Source organism: Manacus candei, unplaced genomic scaffold (genome assembly GCF_025592945.1).
Source record: "Manacus candei isolate 608988 ecotype Guabito, Panama unplaced genomic scaffold, ASM2559294v1 h1tg000015l, whole genome shotgun sequence".
NCBI classification, from domain to species: Eukaryota; Metazoa; Chordata; class Aves; order Passeriformes; family Pipridae; genus Manacus; species Manacus candei.
Genome location: NW_026138063.1, coordinates 9,417,392 through 9,430,980, shown reverse-complemented (window position 1 = coordinate 9,430,980; position 13,589 = coordinate 9,417,392). Strand labels below are relative to the sequence as shown.

The window sequence follows — 13,589 nt, the reverse complement described above, 5'->3', positions numbered from 1 at the left end:
CAATGAACATAGGTAACATTCTGTGCTGCTAAGTAGTTTGGGGAGTTAAACATAATGAACATACTGGCTCAAGCATAGTAGGATATCACTCTGCTTTAAATGGAAACTTATTTTCACTATTGTTTACAGGTATCTTCCTTATGTATGCACGTGAACAGAATCCACCACTGAGACTGCTGGACTAGTCCTGTGCAACCAACAGTTTATCCAAAAACAGGAGAACCAATATGACTGACCCAATCTATTCTTTTAAAGTGGTAATTTAACTCTGCTGAGTGCTTTTCCTTACCTGAGCCTGTCCTTCCCACAATGCCAATCTTTTCCTTCGGTTTGATGGTAAAGGACACTTTTTTAAGTACTAGAGGGAGGTTCTCTCGGTACCGCATCTCTGCATTTTCAAAAACAACTTCACCTTCCTGTGGCCAGTCCAGAGGAGGAGTTTTATTCTTAATTCGAGCAGGAGCTTCCAGGGAAAGTGTCTTAAAAAAAAAAAAAAAAAATCAGAGAAGTTCAGTTTCCAGTAAACAAACCACCAGAAAGGAAAACTATCAGCTGCAGCTTTCAGCAGTTCCTCCCTGCAGACTCAGCCCAGATCAGTTTATGGTAGTTTCATGACAAGCTGTGTGGCTGAATGTGGGCCCAGTGGATCAGGAGTTTGCTGTGTTACACTGACCACTGCCTCAATAATGACATCAGTCCTTTTATACAACAATGTCTTTCATCACTGGAATTCAAAATGTATTTTAGGCCTATTATTTATCAGCACAATCCTATTGAGTTTTGTGTCACTCTAAAGGCTGGATGCGGAATCTGCTGCATTTCTATGCCTCATTTGCTGTGCTGTGCCAGTGTCACCTCCATTGATCCTGACACAGAAGAGAATGCCCAAGTGACACATTGTATAAATGTCACCCTTTTCCTTCTCCTCCTCATTTTCCCCTGTCCCATTAAATCACTGAATCAGTCACCCCCTTCCATCTTGCTCACTTTTGCTATTTTATTCTGCTCCCTAATAGGTCCCTCACCGAGCAGTTCACCGACTAAACAGAAAAGCAGAACCTCTGAAAGCCAAACACAAGCCCTTATAGCATGTTTAGAGTGAAGCCAAGGTCACTTTCCCATATTTGGCACAAGCAGCCTCAAAGAATGGCAGAAATCAAGTCGTGGGATTCACCTTGAATAACTTACAAAGTAAAATCTCCAAATGAACCAGGCCCTGACAACTCCTTTATAGTCTCTACAAAAGAGAGATCTCTACAAATGCTATAAAATAGCATTTCTGGAGTGTGATTTTTCTCATTCTAATATAAATACTTAGAGCAGGTAATAAATTGCCCTCTGGAGATACCTATTTCCTACACTGACCATTGAGAGATCCCTCAAGGACTGTTCGGGGACATCTGCAGCATCTAGTTAGAGGCAGATTAATTGTACCCCAGGGGGTTGAGAAAAACAGCCATCTGCTACAATAGTGCTCCAGTTCTTTGAGCTTGGTCCATAACAGCACCTCAAACCCTCACTGAAAAAAAGCCAGCCCTGGGCCTTGGTAAGACCCAGGACCTGCACATTGTTCCACTGCTCACCCCAGTTTCATAATAAAAATCACAGATAGTGTTGCCCTAACACTGATATGAAATTATAGACATAAGACATAATTTTTAAAAACCCCAAACAGCCTACAACTGTAGGCTTTGCAGTCTAAGGCCTGCCAGTGATAAACCCATCCCAGCCCAGTGAAAGATAACAGGCAGTATTTGGCACAGTTGTCAGCTTTTGTGGTCACCAAGTCTTCCATACACAGAAATTTTCTACTTAGATGCCACAAGAGGATTTATTTATTTAACTGGGGGACTGGGCAGGTTGGGGGTTTTCTTGTCTTCAGATTAAATCCACAGGCTACAAAAATTCTACAAATATCAAGATTTACCAAACAGATGGAGAACTCTCCCTCTGAAGTTCACAGGGAACATTAAGTGACAAAGCCTTTCACCTCACAGACCAGACCCAGCAGAGGGCTTTCCCCTGGCTGCACTTTCCCCACTGACCTATGCCCGGTTCTGCACACACAAATCCTAGTTACAAAGAAAGAGTCACAGATAATCAAAACAGCTTGCTAAGCATTTAGCCTGGCATACTTCTCATGTTTAGCTGAGCACATTTGTTGTGTTTCCAACAAGAGCAATTCCTTGATTTTTCAAGCATACAGAAATATGTTGTGCAAGACAGCTTGGAAAAAGTAATATGCTTATTAGGATGTAGCAGAATTACACGTAGATAAAGTAACAGTTATCTGTGTTTAAATGAAGGAGTTCCATTAGGTTTGGAATGACGGATGCCAGAAAACCATCCTTTTGCTGTAAGATATTGTATTGAACCCCCAGTTACCCCTTTCACATGCTCCACTCTTTACTGAGAGTGCCAGAAAACTTTCAATATCCTTATGTAACTCCAGTGGTGCCTGTAAGCTTAGTTACCTAACAGCTCTTGGGCCATTCATCCCACCAGTGCTTACATATGTGCTTCATAAAGCAAACTCACTCTGCAGTATTACAGCACAAGCATTAGAGCCCTTACAAGATCAGAAGCACACATTCTGTACTAAGGCAGATTATGGCAGCATAACAAGCAACAAGAGATTTCACAACAGGCAGTTGAATGCGTTACAGTCCTACCTTGATATAATGGTCAATCCTCTCCACCGAGGTGAAGCGAGCTTCTGTCTCTGAAGCAAGTCTGACTGTAAACTGGAATAAGCCTGTCAGCTGAAGAAATGAAAGACAACAAACACAAATTTTTAGATAGCTGTGATTTTTTATTGAATTGAAAGATGAACCTACTGGACAGTGCAGCCAGCAGGACCAGGGCAATGACCAACCCCTCGTACTTGGCACTGGTGACACCACATCTCAAATCCTGAGTTCACTTTTGGGCCCCTCACTACAAAACACACTGAGGTGCTGGAGCATGTCCAGAGAAGGGCAGTGGAGCTGGTGTCAGGTCTGGAGCACAAAACCTGGGAGGAGTAGCTGAGAGAGTTGGGGGTGTTCAGTCTGAAGAAAACACGGTCTAGGGAGGACCTTCTCACTCTCTCCCACCACCTGAAAAGAGGTTATGGCCAGGTGGGGGTTAGTCTCTTCTCCCAAGTAAGAAGTGATAAGACAATAGGAAATGGCCTCAAGTTGTGCCAGGGGATGTTTAGATTGGATATTAGGAAACATTTCTTCACTGAAAGGGTTGTCAGGCACTGAACAGGCCACCCAGGGAAGTGGTAGACTCCACCAACCCTGGAGATATTTAAAGACATGTAAATGTGGCACTTGGGAACATAGTTTAGTGGTGGGCTTGGCAGTGCTGGGCTAACAGTTGGACTCAATGGTCTTAGAGGTCTTTTCCAGCCAAAATGATTCTATGACATTTGATACAAGTACTCTTGGCACTGGGCACCATATAACTAAGGTGTTCAAGCAAGTTAATGTAACAGTTGATTTTAGAATAATCATAATTTATGAACCACTTGAGAAACCAGCAGCTTAGAAACGTTTCCCAAGAGCAACAGCTTTAAGTACGAGCTGTCTAAGCTTTTTAATTTCACCTCACTACCACGAGGAGGCAGAAGAGGCCAAACAGCAGGTCCAACATCAGCACTCCAAGCCTGCAGCTTCTCTGACTCAGCGCTGAATGCTGTTTGCTGTGAGAACACGCTGCAGGCAATACATTAAGATATTAGTTTGGCACGTGTCTGATGTACCATCAATCCTATCTCTGGAAATATCAAAGAAAATTGCAATTTTCAGCATATGCCTCATTTTCTACTTCTTTGCTTAAAAAGAAGCAGCTTGCCAGAACAATAGCCTTAAGAACATAGGCTCCTCAGAATTTGTAATTTGACTGCTAAAGGTCATGACTCTGAATTGCTTTCCCTTGCATTACCCAAGGAGGTAATAGTATATTTTTCCATTCTAGTGCATTAAGTTTTAAGTGATGTGTTTCTTTTACCTATTAGCAATATCTATATTAAATGAGAAATTAAATATTACAGTATATGGACACACTCACCTGCACAGCGTATGAGATAGCCAGCCCAGCATAGGCAGGAGGGATCTGGCCATGCATTAAGACAATCATAAGGCCAGTGGTTGTGATAAGAGCAATGCTGATAATGTCCAGCCTCACAGCCAGCCAGCGCATCGCACAGCTGAACAGGTAAAACGGCGCCTGATTGTCATCCAGGAGCTCCTGGTACCTGAAACAGATACAGGAAAGGTTAGCAGACTCCATGAGCCTGGTGTTCTACAGATACCTCCAGTATCAGAGTCCAGGATAGGAAGGCTCATCGTTGACAAAGTCTCAAACCAGGCCACGAAAGCAGGGTTTGCAAACTTCCCTGAGTAATGTCAGATATGGACTTAGCTCAAACTCTCAAAAGTCACATCACCAAGTCTCTCTGTGTACAACAATAAATTATACCAGGGTGAATCAAAATCAGGGACATTACACGCACTTTCACCACAACTTCACCTATGCAAGACGCTCCAGAAGATGCTCGTTGGCTACATATTACTCCATGGCTAACAGCAGCAGTGCTTCAGACTATGTTATTTTATACACAAGTATAAAAACAAAGTCTTGATAGAACTGGTGACACTAACTAAAACACACCAGTAACCCCTTAATTTACAATCCTGATACTGCAGAGCTGAGAAAGTACACTTAAGGAGAGACTCTTAAGAGATTCACAAAGCCAGTAACGAGATTTTCTGATCATCCAACTCAATCACTGTTGCACATTTGTGCAGTGCCTTAGTGCTCAAGCAACCAGCAATGCCAAGGGACTGCTATTTGCACCTCTACAACCTTTCATCTAAGCTGGTGTAGCAGTGCCTTTCCAGAGCTTCTGTGGCAATTCTCCCTGCACTCCCACGCTCTCTCGGTCTCATGACTTTGCACCTGCAAAACCCTGATACTGTTACAGCAGGTTCTCATGGGAAGCAAATGTCACTTACATGAGAATGTTTTGCTTTCCCTCACTAACATTTGTTTTGAAAATTTTAGTTTATACTGGAGAAAACCAAGCACAGAGCACAAGGTGGCCACAGATCACTGAAATAACTGATAGATACTCTCCAGTTACACACGTGCACAGAGACAAACAGCTCATCAATACTCCCACTGAGGTTTGGTTAGCATGCCTTAGGTAATGCTAATAACATCACAAGGAGAAACAACCCATAGAACGTATGAGCAGGACCTGATGAAAAGCACATACTAGTAAGGGAAAAGCATGGTCAAAAAGTTGTCCTCTCCATTACCATTGCCACCTGCTGCATTGCAGAGAACTCCAGAGGAGGGCGTTCACCTGGGACCCCACCACTATTCTTCCCACTTGGTTACTGGGGAGTTTTCCCTTCTTCTTGTTCTCCCTCATTTTTTCCCAGAAAAGTAACTTTCACTCTCAGAACTAATGATGCCATCAGCTATAGACCCCATTAATAAATCTTTCTGAATGCCAACCTGTTGCACCCTGCTTTATGCTCCACCACCCTCAGATGGATATCTAGACTGACCTGTGCAGAAATTCCTGCCCTTTGTGGTAGGCATGGATTGTAGAGAGACCCTGGATGCTAGATGTAATGTGAGACAGGAATGGAGACTGTGTGATGTTATCCAGACGCTTGAGCTCCCGAATAAAGACTCTGGAAGGAAAGAAGCACTTTAAGTGACATGTAAAACTACCATATGCCAACCACTACATTGCTGCACATGTACTTGAAGGTCAAAGTATCTGTACTTTCAGTCAAAGCAGCTGATGCACTTACCTAGACACAACATGCAGAACTGTGAACAGGACAATGAGGGGCCCCACTGCCACCAGGAACCAGGGGAAAACCCCAGAAATCACCCCCACACAGAAGAACACAAGGATGACGTTCTGGATGAACATTTCCGCTTGAAATGGCAAACGAACATCAACTGAAAAAGATGGAGGGAAGAGAGGAAGATTTTGAGTACAGAAAGCTAAAACAACCTAGATAGAGCAATTCAGTCCAGCTGTACATCATCATTGACAAGGACAGTGATTTCATGGCTTACTCAAATTAAAATTGTACATTTTCATTAGGGTGCTTTTACCCTGTGAGCTGCTGGTAGTCTTTCCAATTATTCCCATTTGCAGAAATAGCACTGATGGAACTCTGACCTAATTACCACCAGTGCTGCACATCAGCTTCACCCTGATGTTTTAGGTCACCCCTGCATTAACTGCTAAGAGCCTGTGTGCAGCCTGTAGGTACAACAGCAGCTGCACATTTTCTTCTTTATAAGAGAATGGACAGACCTGAAACATCAGCTGCCTTCTATCATCATAACTCAGGTACATCCCAATTCCAGCTCTGTCTATTACAAGTACACATTTGCTAGAGGGTACGATTACCCAAACAGCAAGAGACTGGAGAGTATTCAGGAATTAACTGGGAGGTCTGAATGAGGGATTTACAGCACACACAGTAAGAGATACCTTCATCCATGTCTTTGGAAAACCTGTTGAGAATCCTCCCAGTGGGTGTAGTGTCAAAGAACTTCATGGGACTACGCAGAATTCGTCGGAAAAGCTCATCATGGAGCCTTGAGGATGCTCTGAGAGTTCCCTGACAACGCAGAAAACATCGCAGCGTTATAATGGGGTGTTTGCATTCCTGTCACTGCATCTCCTCTGGTCACCAAAACATTCTGCTCAGTTTCTCTGTCCAACCATAAGGGGTTTCTTATTGCCTTCTGTGCTTCCAAACAACAGAAAGAAGTTCTTAATTTGGGTAGAAGTTTAGCAGAAAGTATGGTGCAGCCCCAAGAGGTGACACAGAAAAACCATGACTGACGACTTCTGGTTCAAAAGTCTCTCTTGGGAGATGACCAAAGAACCACAGTGACAGCAATATACAGGAGCAGAAGGAAGGGGGGATAATAAAACCAGCATTGGCACATACCTTTACAAAGACCACACCACGAACAGCTTTCAGGATCAACATAACTGCCATAGACAGCGCATAGATGCCAGCATAGTAATGCATGTGAGGGTTATCTTTCATACTGCTGCTTATGACAGTTTCATTTCCCAAAGTCACAGTGGTGTTCTGCAGAAAAATCAAGGTTTCAGTGGTTAGCTGAGTCAAGGACTAAGCATATACACATTACATGAGGTAGAATTTTACTGTCTTGTGTCCTCTCCCACCATGTTTGATATTTCTTCTTTAAAGTACTTCAGTGACTTTTGAACACTTCTGCAATTTTTCCCTGGCAGAGACACCCGACTTGCAGATTTGTAACCCTTGGACTTTTTCCTACCATATCTTTCAAAATACTACCACAATATCTACTTCATTTGATTCCTAACCTCTCATTTCACACTTATTTCTTGTGTTCTTCTGAGCAATGCTAGATATTTGCATACTACCATTCCCACTACCACAGCAATATTCACCTTGGATAAGTTCAGTCTTCAAACTGTTTTCTGCCAGTATGTAGTAAATTCTTTAAGGTCACACTGTCATGCATTTTCATTCTCTCTTCTTATTTTTCATCTTTGAGAATATTTAAGGACCCCTCATTGCTTATTTTAATATTGTTGGCCATCTGCACTTTATTATTTAATCTCTGAGGTTATTAGCTTGCTCTCTGCATCCCCACTAAAAAGTCTTGCAATTACATTTAAGTGCAACAAGACTTGCAATCAAAGCCCTTAGAGTGGGAAAAATCCCAAACCATTCCAGGTCATCAGAATCTGCAAAGAAATTCCCAAAAGTCATTTGACTTATAGCCATATTTTAACAAGATTATCCTGTTATATGTAAGATCATGTTCAAACAAAAAAAACACTAAAATTAGCTTGTTGGCCCCTTTCACATTTTCACTTCCTTTTCTTAGACTAACCAAGACAAGGAACAAGAGGGCAGTATAAAGCCACATGAGCTCTTACATCTTTCTTATTACTGGAGCTCTCTTATTCTTGGAGATTAACTCCCTAGTGAGATCACCTCCTGGGGAGCCTGAGAACTTACTTAAATTAGGAAGCACCATTTGGTCTCACAATACTGCTTGGGATTAGTCTAGCTGAGCAAACCCCCTGACCATTAGACACAGGAGTAGAAAAGCTATTTAACTTACTCCACTGCCTTGCTTGATCCAGAAACTCAGCCACCAGTTGCTAAAAGCTGTGCTGCCCACATTCAGCACAAACAGTGCCATGATGATGAGGAATGCAATTGGGCCTCCAGCTGCCTGAATGTAAACACCATAAACAGACCAGGGGACAGAGCCTTTGCCTTTCTCTTCCAACTGGACCAACTGGCCTGTGAAACAACAGAGGAAGAGGGATTGAGGAAAAGGAAGCTGTTCCATAAAATTGTAAATTTGAGAACACACACAAAATTAGTAATTTTCAAACTGTACAAATTACTGTCAGAAACACAGACTTTACTTAATACGTAGAACTCAATGGTTCAAAGAGTCTTTGAAAAAGTTCTATTTCCTCTGCAGAATTTATGTCATGGTATGTCTGAAAAAGCATCATTAGCACAGACTTAAATGTTAGGCTGGTATCAGCCTCACTATTGCTTTTTAAACCCTGAAGTTCAAAGTTAACATTAAACAGAGAACTACAGAGGTCAGACCTCCCAGTTCTTCATAGATAAATGCCATGTTCTGCCTGGGCCTCTGAGTGCCAAGCTATACACATTGCCCTCTTAGGATAGGAGGGAGAGGTAGTGTGGGACACAACCAGCTCCTTTGTGCCGGTGGCATCTGACCAGCAGCAGCCTGATTGAACTTAAGAACATTGTACAGGCACCCAAATTTAACGTGTTAATGAATGCTCTTTGCCCACTGCTTGTGTCCTATCAACCATGCTGAGTGACTAGGATTGAGACAGCTTTCAAAACCTTCACAATACACTTTTAAAGGAAATGTTTTGAGCTTACTGGAGGACAAAATTATTACAGTCAGAAATTTGATTACATAGTTACCCTCCTCTTCCTTCTTTACAACTTTCTCCTTCTTCACAGACCCTGTTTTGGTACTTTTATCCTGGGGCCTTTTCAGTGAATTGTTTGTGTTCTTCTTTATATTAATCTGCAGGAAAACAATGACACTAAACATATTGGAGTAATTTGCTTTGACATTTTCATATCTGAACCAAAACCGCTAATAAGCTGCCTCCTAGGGACAAAGGCTTTCAATAGCTTAGCATTCATGTCAAGGAGGAAATTAACTTTGCTGTTATTACAGATAAGTCCCATCTCTGGTGGACTACGTTCTCCTCCTCTATCAACCTGAACCGCTACCAACCTGTATTAAGAGCGTGCAAGGTTAATTCCCAGAATAAGTGACATTAGGAGTCTACATGGTAAAGGAATGACATTTCTACTACTGAGAGAAAGTTATAATCCCCTTGATCCTTGTAAAAATAACTGACAATTTTTTTAAGAGGCTTTTTCCCCCCAAACACCCTAGTACTTCAGAGACATTTCTTGAGACCTTTCCTAAGAACAAAGTCAGGTTAACTTATCTTCCAGAAATGAAGATAAAAAACCCACTAAACTGCACACACAAAAACACTGTTCTAAAGCCAGCCATGCTCCAACAAATGGAAGTTACTACCTATTCAGAGACAGACTATGTTAACCAAAACCCTCTACACACCAGCTCCAGGGTCATCTTCCCACACTTTATGTGAGAAGAGACATCTCACATATCAAACCACAGAGAATCTAACTTGATCATCCATTTCTTCTTATCCCACAGGGAATGCAAATTAATGCTCCTTCCATGAGCTAGTGTTTACAGAGAGACACAGAAGGTCAGCCAAGCGTGCAGACTGAAGAACCTCTTCTTAACTGTTATTACATTAATCTTAAAGGGGCAGAACTATAATCTTCATGCCTCAAAGGATATGCAGAGCAATGCATTATATCCTTTTGCTTCTTTCACAAACACCTCACAGGAAAATATTTCACCAAGCACCTTCTGTATCTGTATTTCTCACAATGCTTCCCTCTCAGAGACCCTTTTTTCTTTTTCCAAAGGTCCACAACTTGTGAATAAGGAGCCCCTTACCTCTCAAAAAATAAACTGCTTATCTACTTTTAATCTCTTCTTGATAAAAGAAAATGCACACAAAACTTAGAGAAGTAAGTTACTATAAAACAAAAGGCAAAGGTCTTTACTGCAAAGATTCACTTCAGAAAACAAAGAGGAGAAGGGTAGGAAAAATTAAATTGCTGAAAATTTAAATGCTTGTTGTACTGAAGGGTTCTTGTTATTTTCTAGATTTACATTTTTTTGCAAACACTAAAATACTGAACACATATCTAAGTTTACAGTCACAGACCCTTTTAATAAGAGTAGTAGTGTCAATCCACAATTTTTTTTTCCTCAAAACCCCCTAAAACATAGCATTTTCAGTTACATTTCCAAAATACTGCCATATCTAACTTTTTACAAGTTGTGTCACTTTTGCTGTGCCTCAGTCACACTCCACTGAAAAAATAATAAGCCAGTAAGAATTTTTTCAGACAAAGGTTGTTCAAGGTCTGTGCTAATTAGAAGTAAATTAAGGAGTGGGGTGTACAATAAGAGGGACAAACTTCCTGCTCTGAGCATCACCAGGGGAGACACTACATTATTTTCACGATCAACTCATGAGCTCCTTGGCAGAGTCCCCTCTAGTACACATTCCCTAAAACAAACTGTTACTGCAAACACAAAGTGCTAATGAAGCACAGATTATTCTATAGGAAATCTATTGGTCAGATCAACACATATGTGAAGCCCTTTTCCAGTCTTCCAACCATATCACTTGGTTCATCTCATCAGAACAGTCAGCATTCAGAGCACTTTAAGGTAAACAAACAAGTACCTCAATATGTGGTGTTTCTCCCAGCTGTAGGTTATTAAAAATAGTTGCATAATCCCCATTTAAATTCATGAGTTCCTCATGACTTCCTCGCTCAGTAATGCAGCCTTCTTTCATGAAGATCACTTCATCACAGTCAACAAGATACTGAGAAAATGGCAGTAAGAACAAGTCTCTGTCATTACATCTGATAATCAAACACACTCCCACACAATCCATCCCCTTCTCCAATGCTTGTACACAACACCTATTCCCATGTAATAGACATCTGATTCTCAAAGGTCCTGCTTTGACCAGAGCACAACTGCTCACACGATGCAAATAAAAAGTGTTTATGTTCTAACAAAGCAAATCTCTTACAGAAGACACAATTCAGGATACTTAACACTGCAAATACTGATAGGCTATGTACTAATATTTATATGTACAGAAGACGGCAAAAAAAAACCCACCTCAGAATACATCAATTCTGATTTTCTGACACCAAATCTCTGTTTTCTGATGTGATGAAATAGATTTATAGCACATTAGTAAAAGTGTTTTTGCACAGGATATTTATTTCTCTGGTAAATTTTCTTTAGCCAAGTGTTACCAGTCCCAGTCAGACACCAAGCAGCACAGATATCAGATAAACAATTAGACTGTGCTCAGTGCATATTTGCAAACCTAGTTTGAAAATGTAAACTATTCTACAGATAGAGTTGTGCTGTTACAGGTCAAGGCATAGAAATTTCCAATATGAAAGCAACCGATTAAACACCATTTCAACAAAGGCCAAGAAAGGTACGAGAGATGCAGTACCTGAAGCTGATGTGTGATAAAAAGGACTGTCTTTGACTTCAGGTGTTTCCTTATTGCACTGTTAAAAATGTGATTTCCAACATGAGCATCTAAGGCACTAAGGGGATCATCAAGGATGTAAATGTCCCTGTCACTGTACAGGGCTCGAGCCAGACTGATTCTCTGACGTTGTCCTCCACTCAGGTTAGCCCCTCGTTCACCAATCTGCAAAGAGACACCCATTATTTTATCTCTGCAGCAACACAGATACTCAGAGCTTAAGAGGTGACCAGAATGAAGCAGATCATAATATATATACATATCCATACCCCCAAAACATTATATATGAATACATATATATTATAGTTTAGGTGTCCACTTTGTGAAATGTGTTAGACATTCAAACTCAAGGTTAATATGCTTCAAATGTGGCAGTACTTTTTTTGCTTATTTTACCTTGTTTGTACTAACATAGCCATGCTTTTTTCTTAGCTACTTTAAATCAAGTTCCAATAGGTCCGACTAAGGCAGCTAAATTTGCAACACGAGAAAAAACTCCCAAACTGTCAATATCTGAGCAAAAAACATGGCCCAACACTCAGCAGTCCAGGGCCTGCATAATTAAGCCCAGCTTAGCTCATTTGCACCCAGACTGACGTAGCCTCAACTACAGTCTAGTCTGCCAAACCAAAACGCTTTTCTCCATCTACTAATTCGTTTAGTATAAGCAAAACACATACCTCTGTCAGGTCCCCATTTGGAAGAATGGCTAGGTCAGGCCTTAGACAGCAACCATTCAGCACTGTATTGTATCTGAAGAACAATCAGATAAATAGTAAGAACGTGCTTTTTCCCCCCAATTATTTAGCTAGTACAGCATTACCTCACTTTCTACACTAATAGCAGATATTACAACAGCCTAAAACAAATCATCTGCCTTGGATTCCCAGAAGGAAATCAAGAATAATAATTAACCACCTACTTCAGAAGCATTGTGAAGATAAGGAGACAATTTCTTTCCAGGGATAGCTGGCACAGACCACAGGAAAGGCCCCTACTGGAGGAGGGCCATGGAAGATGCCAATACATTGCAAACAGCAGTTGTTGTGTTCAAAGGGGGAAAGGCCAGGACAGCAAGAGCAAATACCACTTCAGTGCTGCTCCACAGCAGCTGCCAAAAACAGAGGTCAGGCAGCACCCCAGCACAGCCTCAGTGCTGATGAGCCATGACAGGCACACTGACAGCCACCAGACACAGTAACCACGTGCAAGAGAGGCAGGCTCTTGAATGGGACTTAAGGCAGAGACAAACCCCAGAAGGATATATAGGCTTTATCTGCAGTGTGCTCTGCATTACATTTTTCCCACACTTAGGCCAAGAATTACTAAGCTCTCATGAAAATCAGCAAACAGTCTGACAAACCTTTCTTCATCATATTCCTTGCCAAAAAGAATGTTGTCTCGAAGTGTGGCGTTGAGAATCCAGGCCTGCTGGGCCACATATGCAAATGTTCCACTTACTGCAATGCTCCCCTCCAACAGGGTCATCTGCAATTACAGATAAACTGTGAAATTATGCTATTCCATGTTTAGAATAGACCTCATTCTACAGAGTGCAAATAACTGAAATAGGAGATGGGAAAGAGAAGAGAAGAATTAGTCAAAACAGAATTTCTCACCTGTCCTAAAATTGCTGAGATCAGTGAAGTTTTTCCACTCCCCACACTGCCACAAATTCCAACAAGTTTTCCCTAGACAGAAAAAAAAAAAAAGAAATTGTGTACTCATTTCTTACATTCTCCATCCCTTTCAGAATTTGGACTACCTTTAGTACCTCTGAGGGGAGAAGTGGACATTAATAACACTGGAAAGGGACAGAACAGGCAAAAAAGCAAGAGTCAGCATT

The 13,589-nt window shown here is 41.4% G+C and overlaps 1 protein-coding gene across 8 annotated transcripts in view; it reads right to left on the bottom strand.

Annotated features, from left to right (window-relative positions):
* ABCC5 (ATP binding cassette subfamily C member 5) overlaps positions 1-13,589 on the bottom strand; it is a 46,023-nt gene that overhangs the window by 5,691 nt on the left and 26,743 nt on the right. For 6 of the 8 annotated variants that reach the window (XM_051782182.1, XM_051782184.1, XM_051782185.1 and 3 more), the window contains 14 exons: positions 13,363-13,434; positions 13,107-13,231; positions 12,424-12,496; positions 11,705-11,908; positions 10,907-11,050; positions 9,015-9,120; positions 8,158-8,342; positions 6,981-7,127; positions 6,515-6,644; positions 5,817-5,970; positions 5,565-5,693; positions 4,057-4,243; positions 2,673-2,762; positions 290-479 (listed from right to left, as the gene is read on the bottom strand). In XM_051782182.1, the coding sequence (XP_051638142.1) occupies positions 290-479; positions 2,673-2,762; positions 4,057-4,243; positions 5,565-5,693; positions 5,817-5,970; positions 6,515-6,644; positions 6,981-7,127; positions 8,158-8,342; positions 9,015-9,120; positions 10,907-11,050; positions 11,705-11,908; positions 12,424-12,496; positions 13,107-13,231; positions 13,363-13,434 (1,936 nt within the window). Of the gene's footprint in view, positions 1-289; positions 480-2,672; positions 2,763-4,056; positions 4,244-5,564; positions 5,694-5,816; positions 5,971-6,514; positions 6,645-6,980; positions 7,128-8,157; positions 8,343-9,006; positions 9,121-10,906; positions 11,051-11,704; positions 11,909-12,423; positions 12,497-13,106; positions 13,232-13,362; positions 13,435-13,589 lie in introns of those variants that run through there. The other 2 variants (XM_051782188.1, XM_051782189.1) reach the window with 2 other exon arrangements.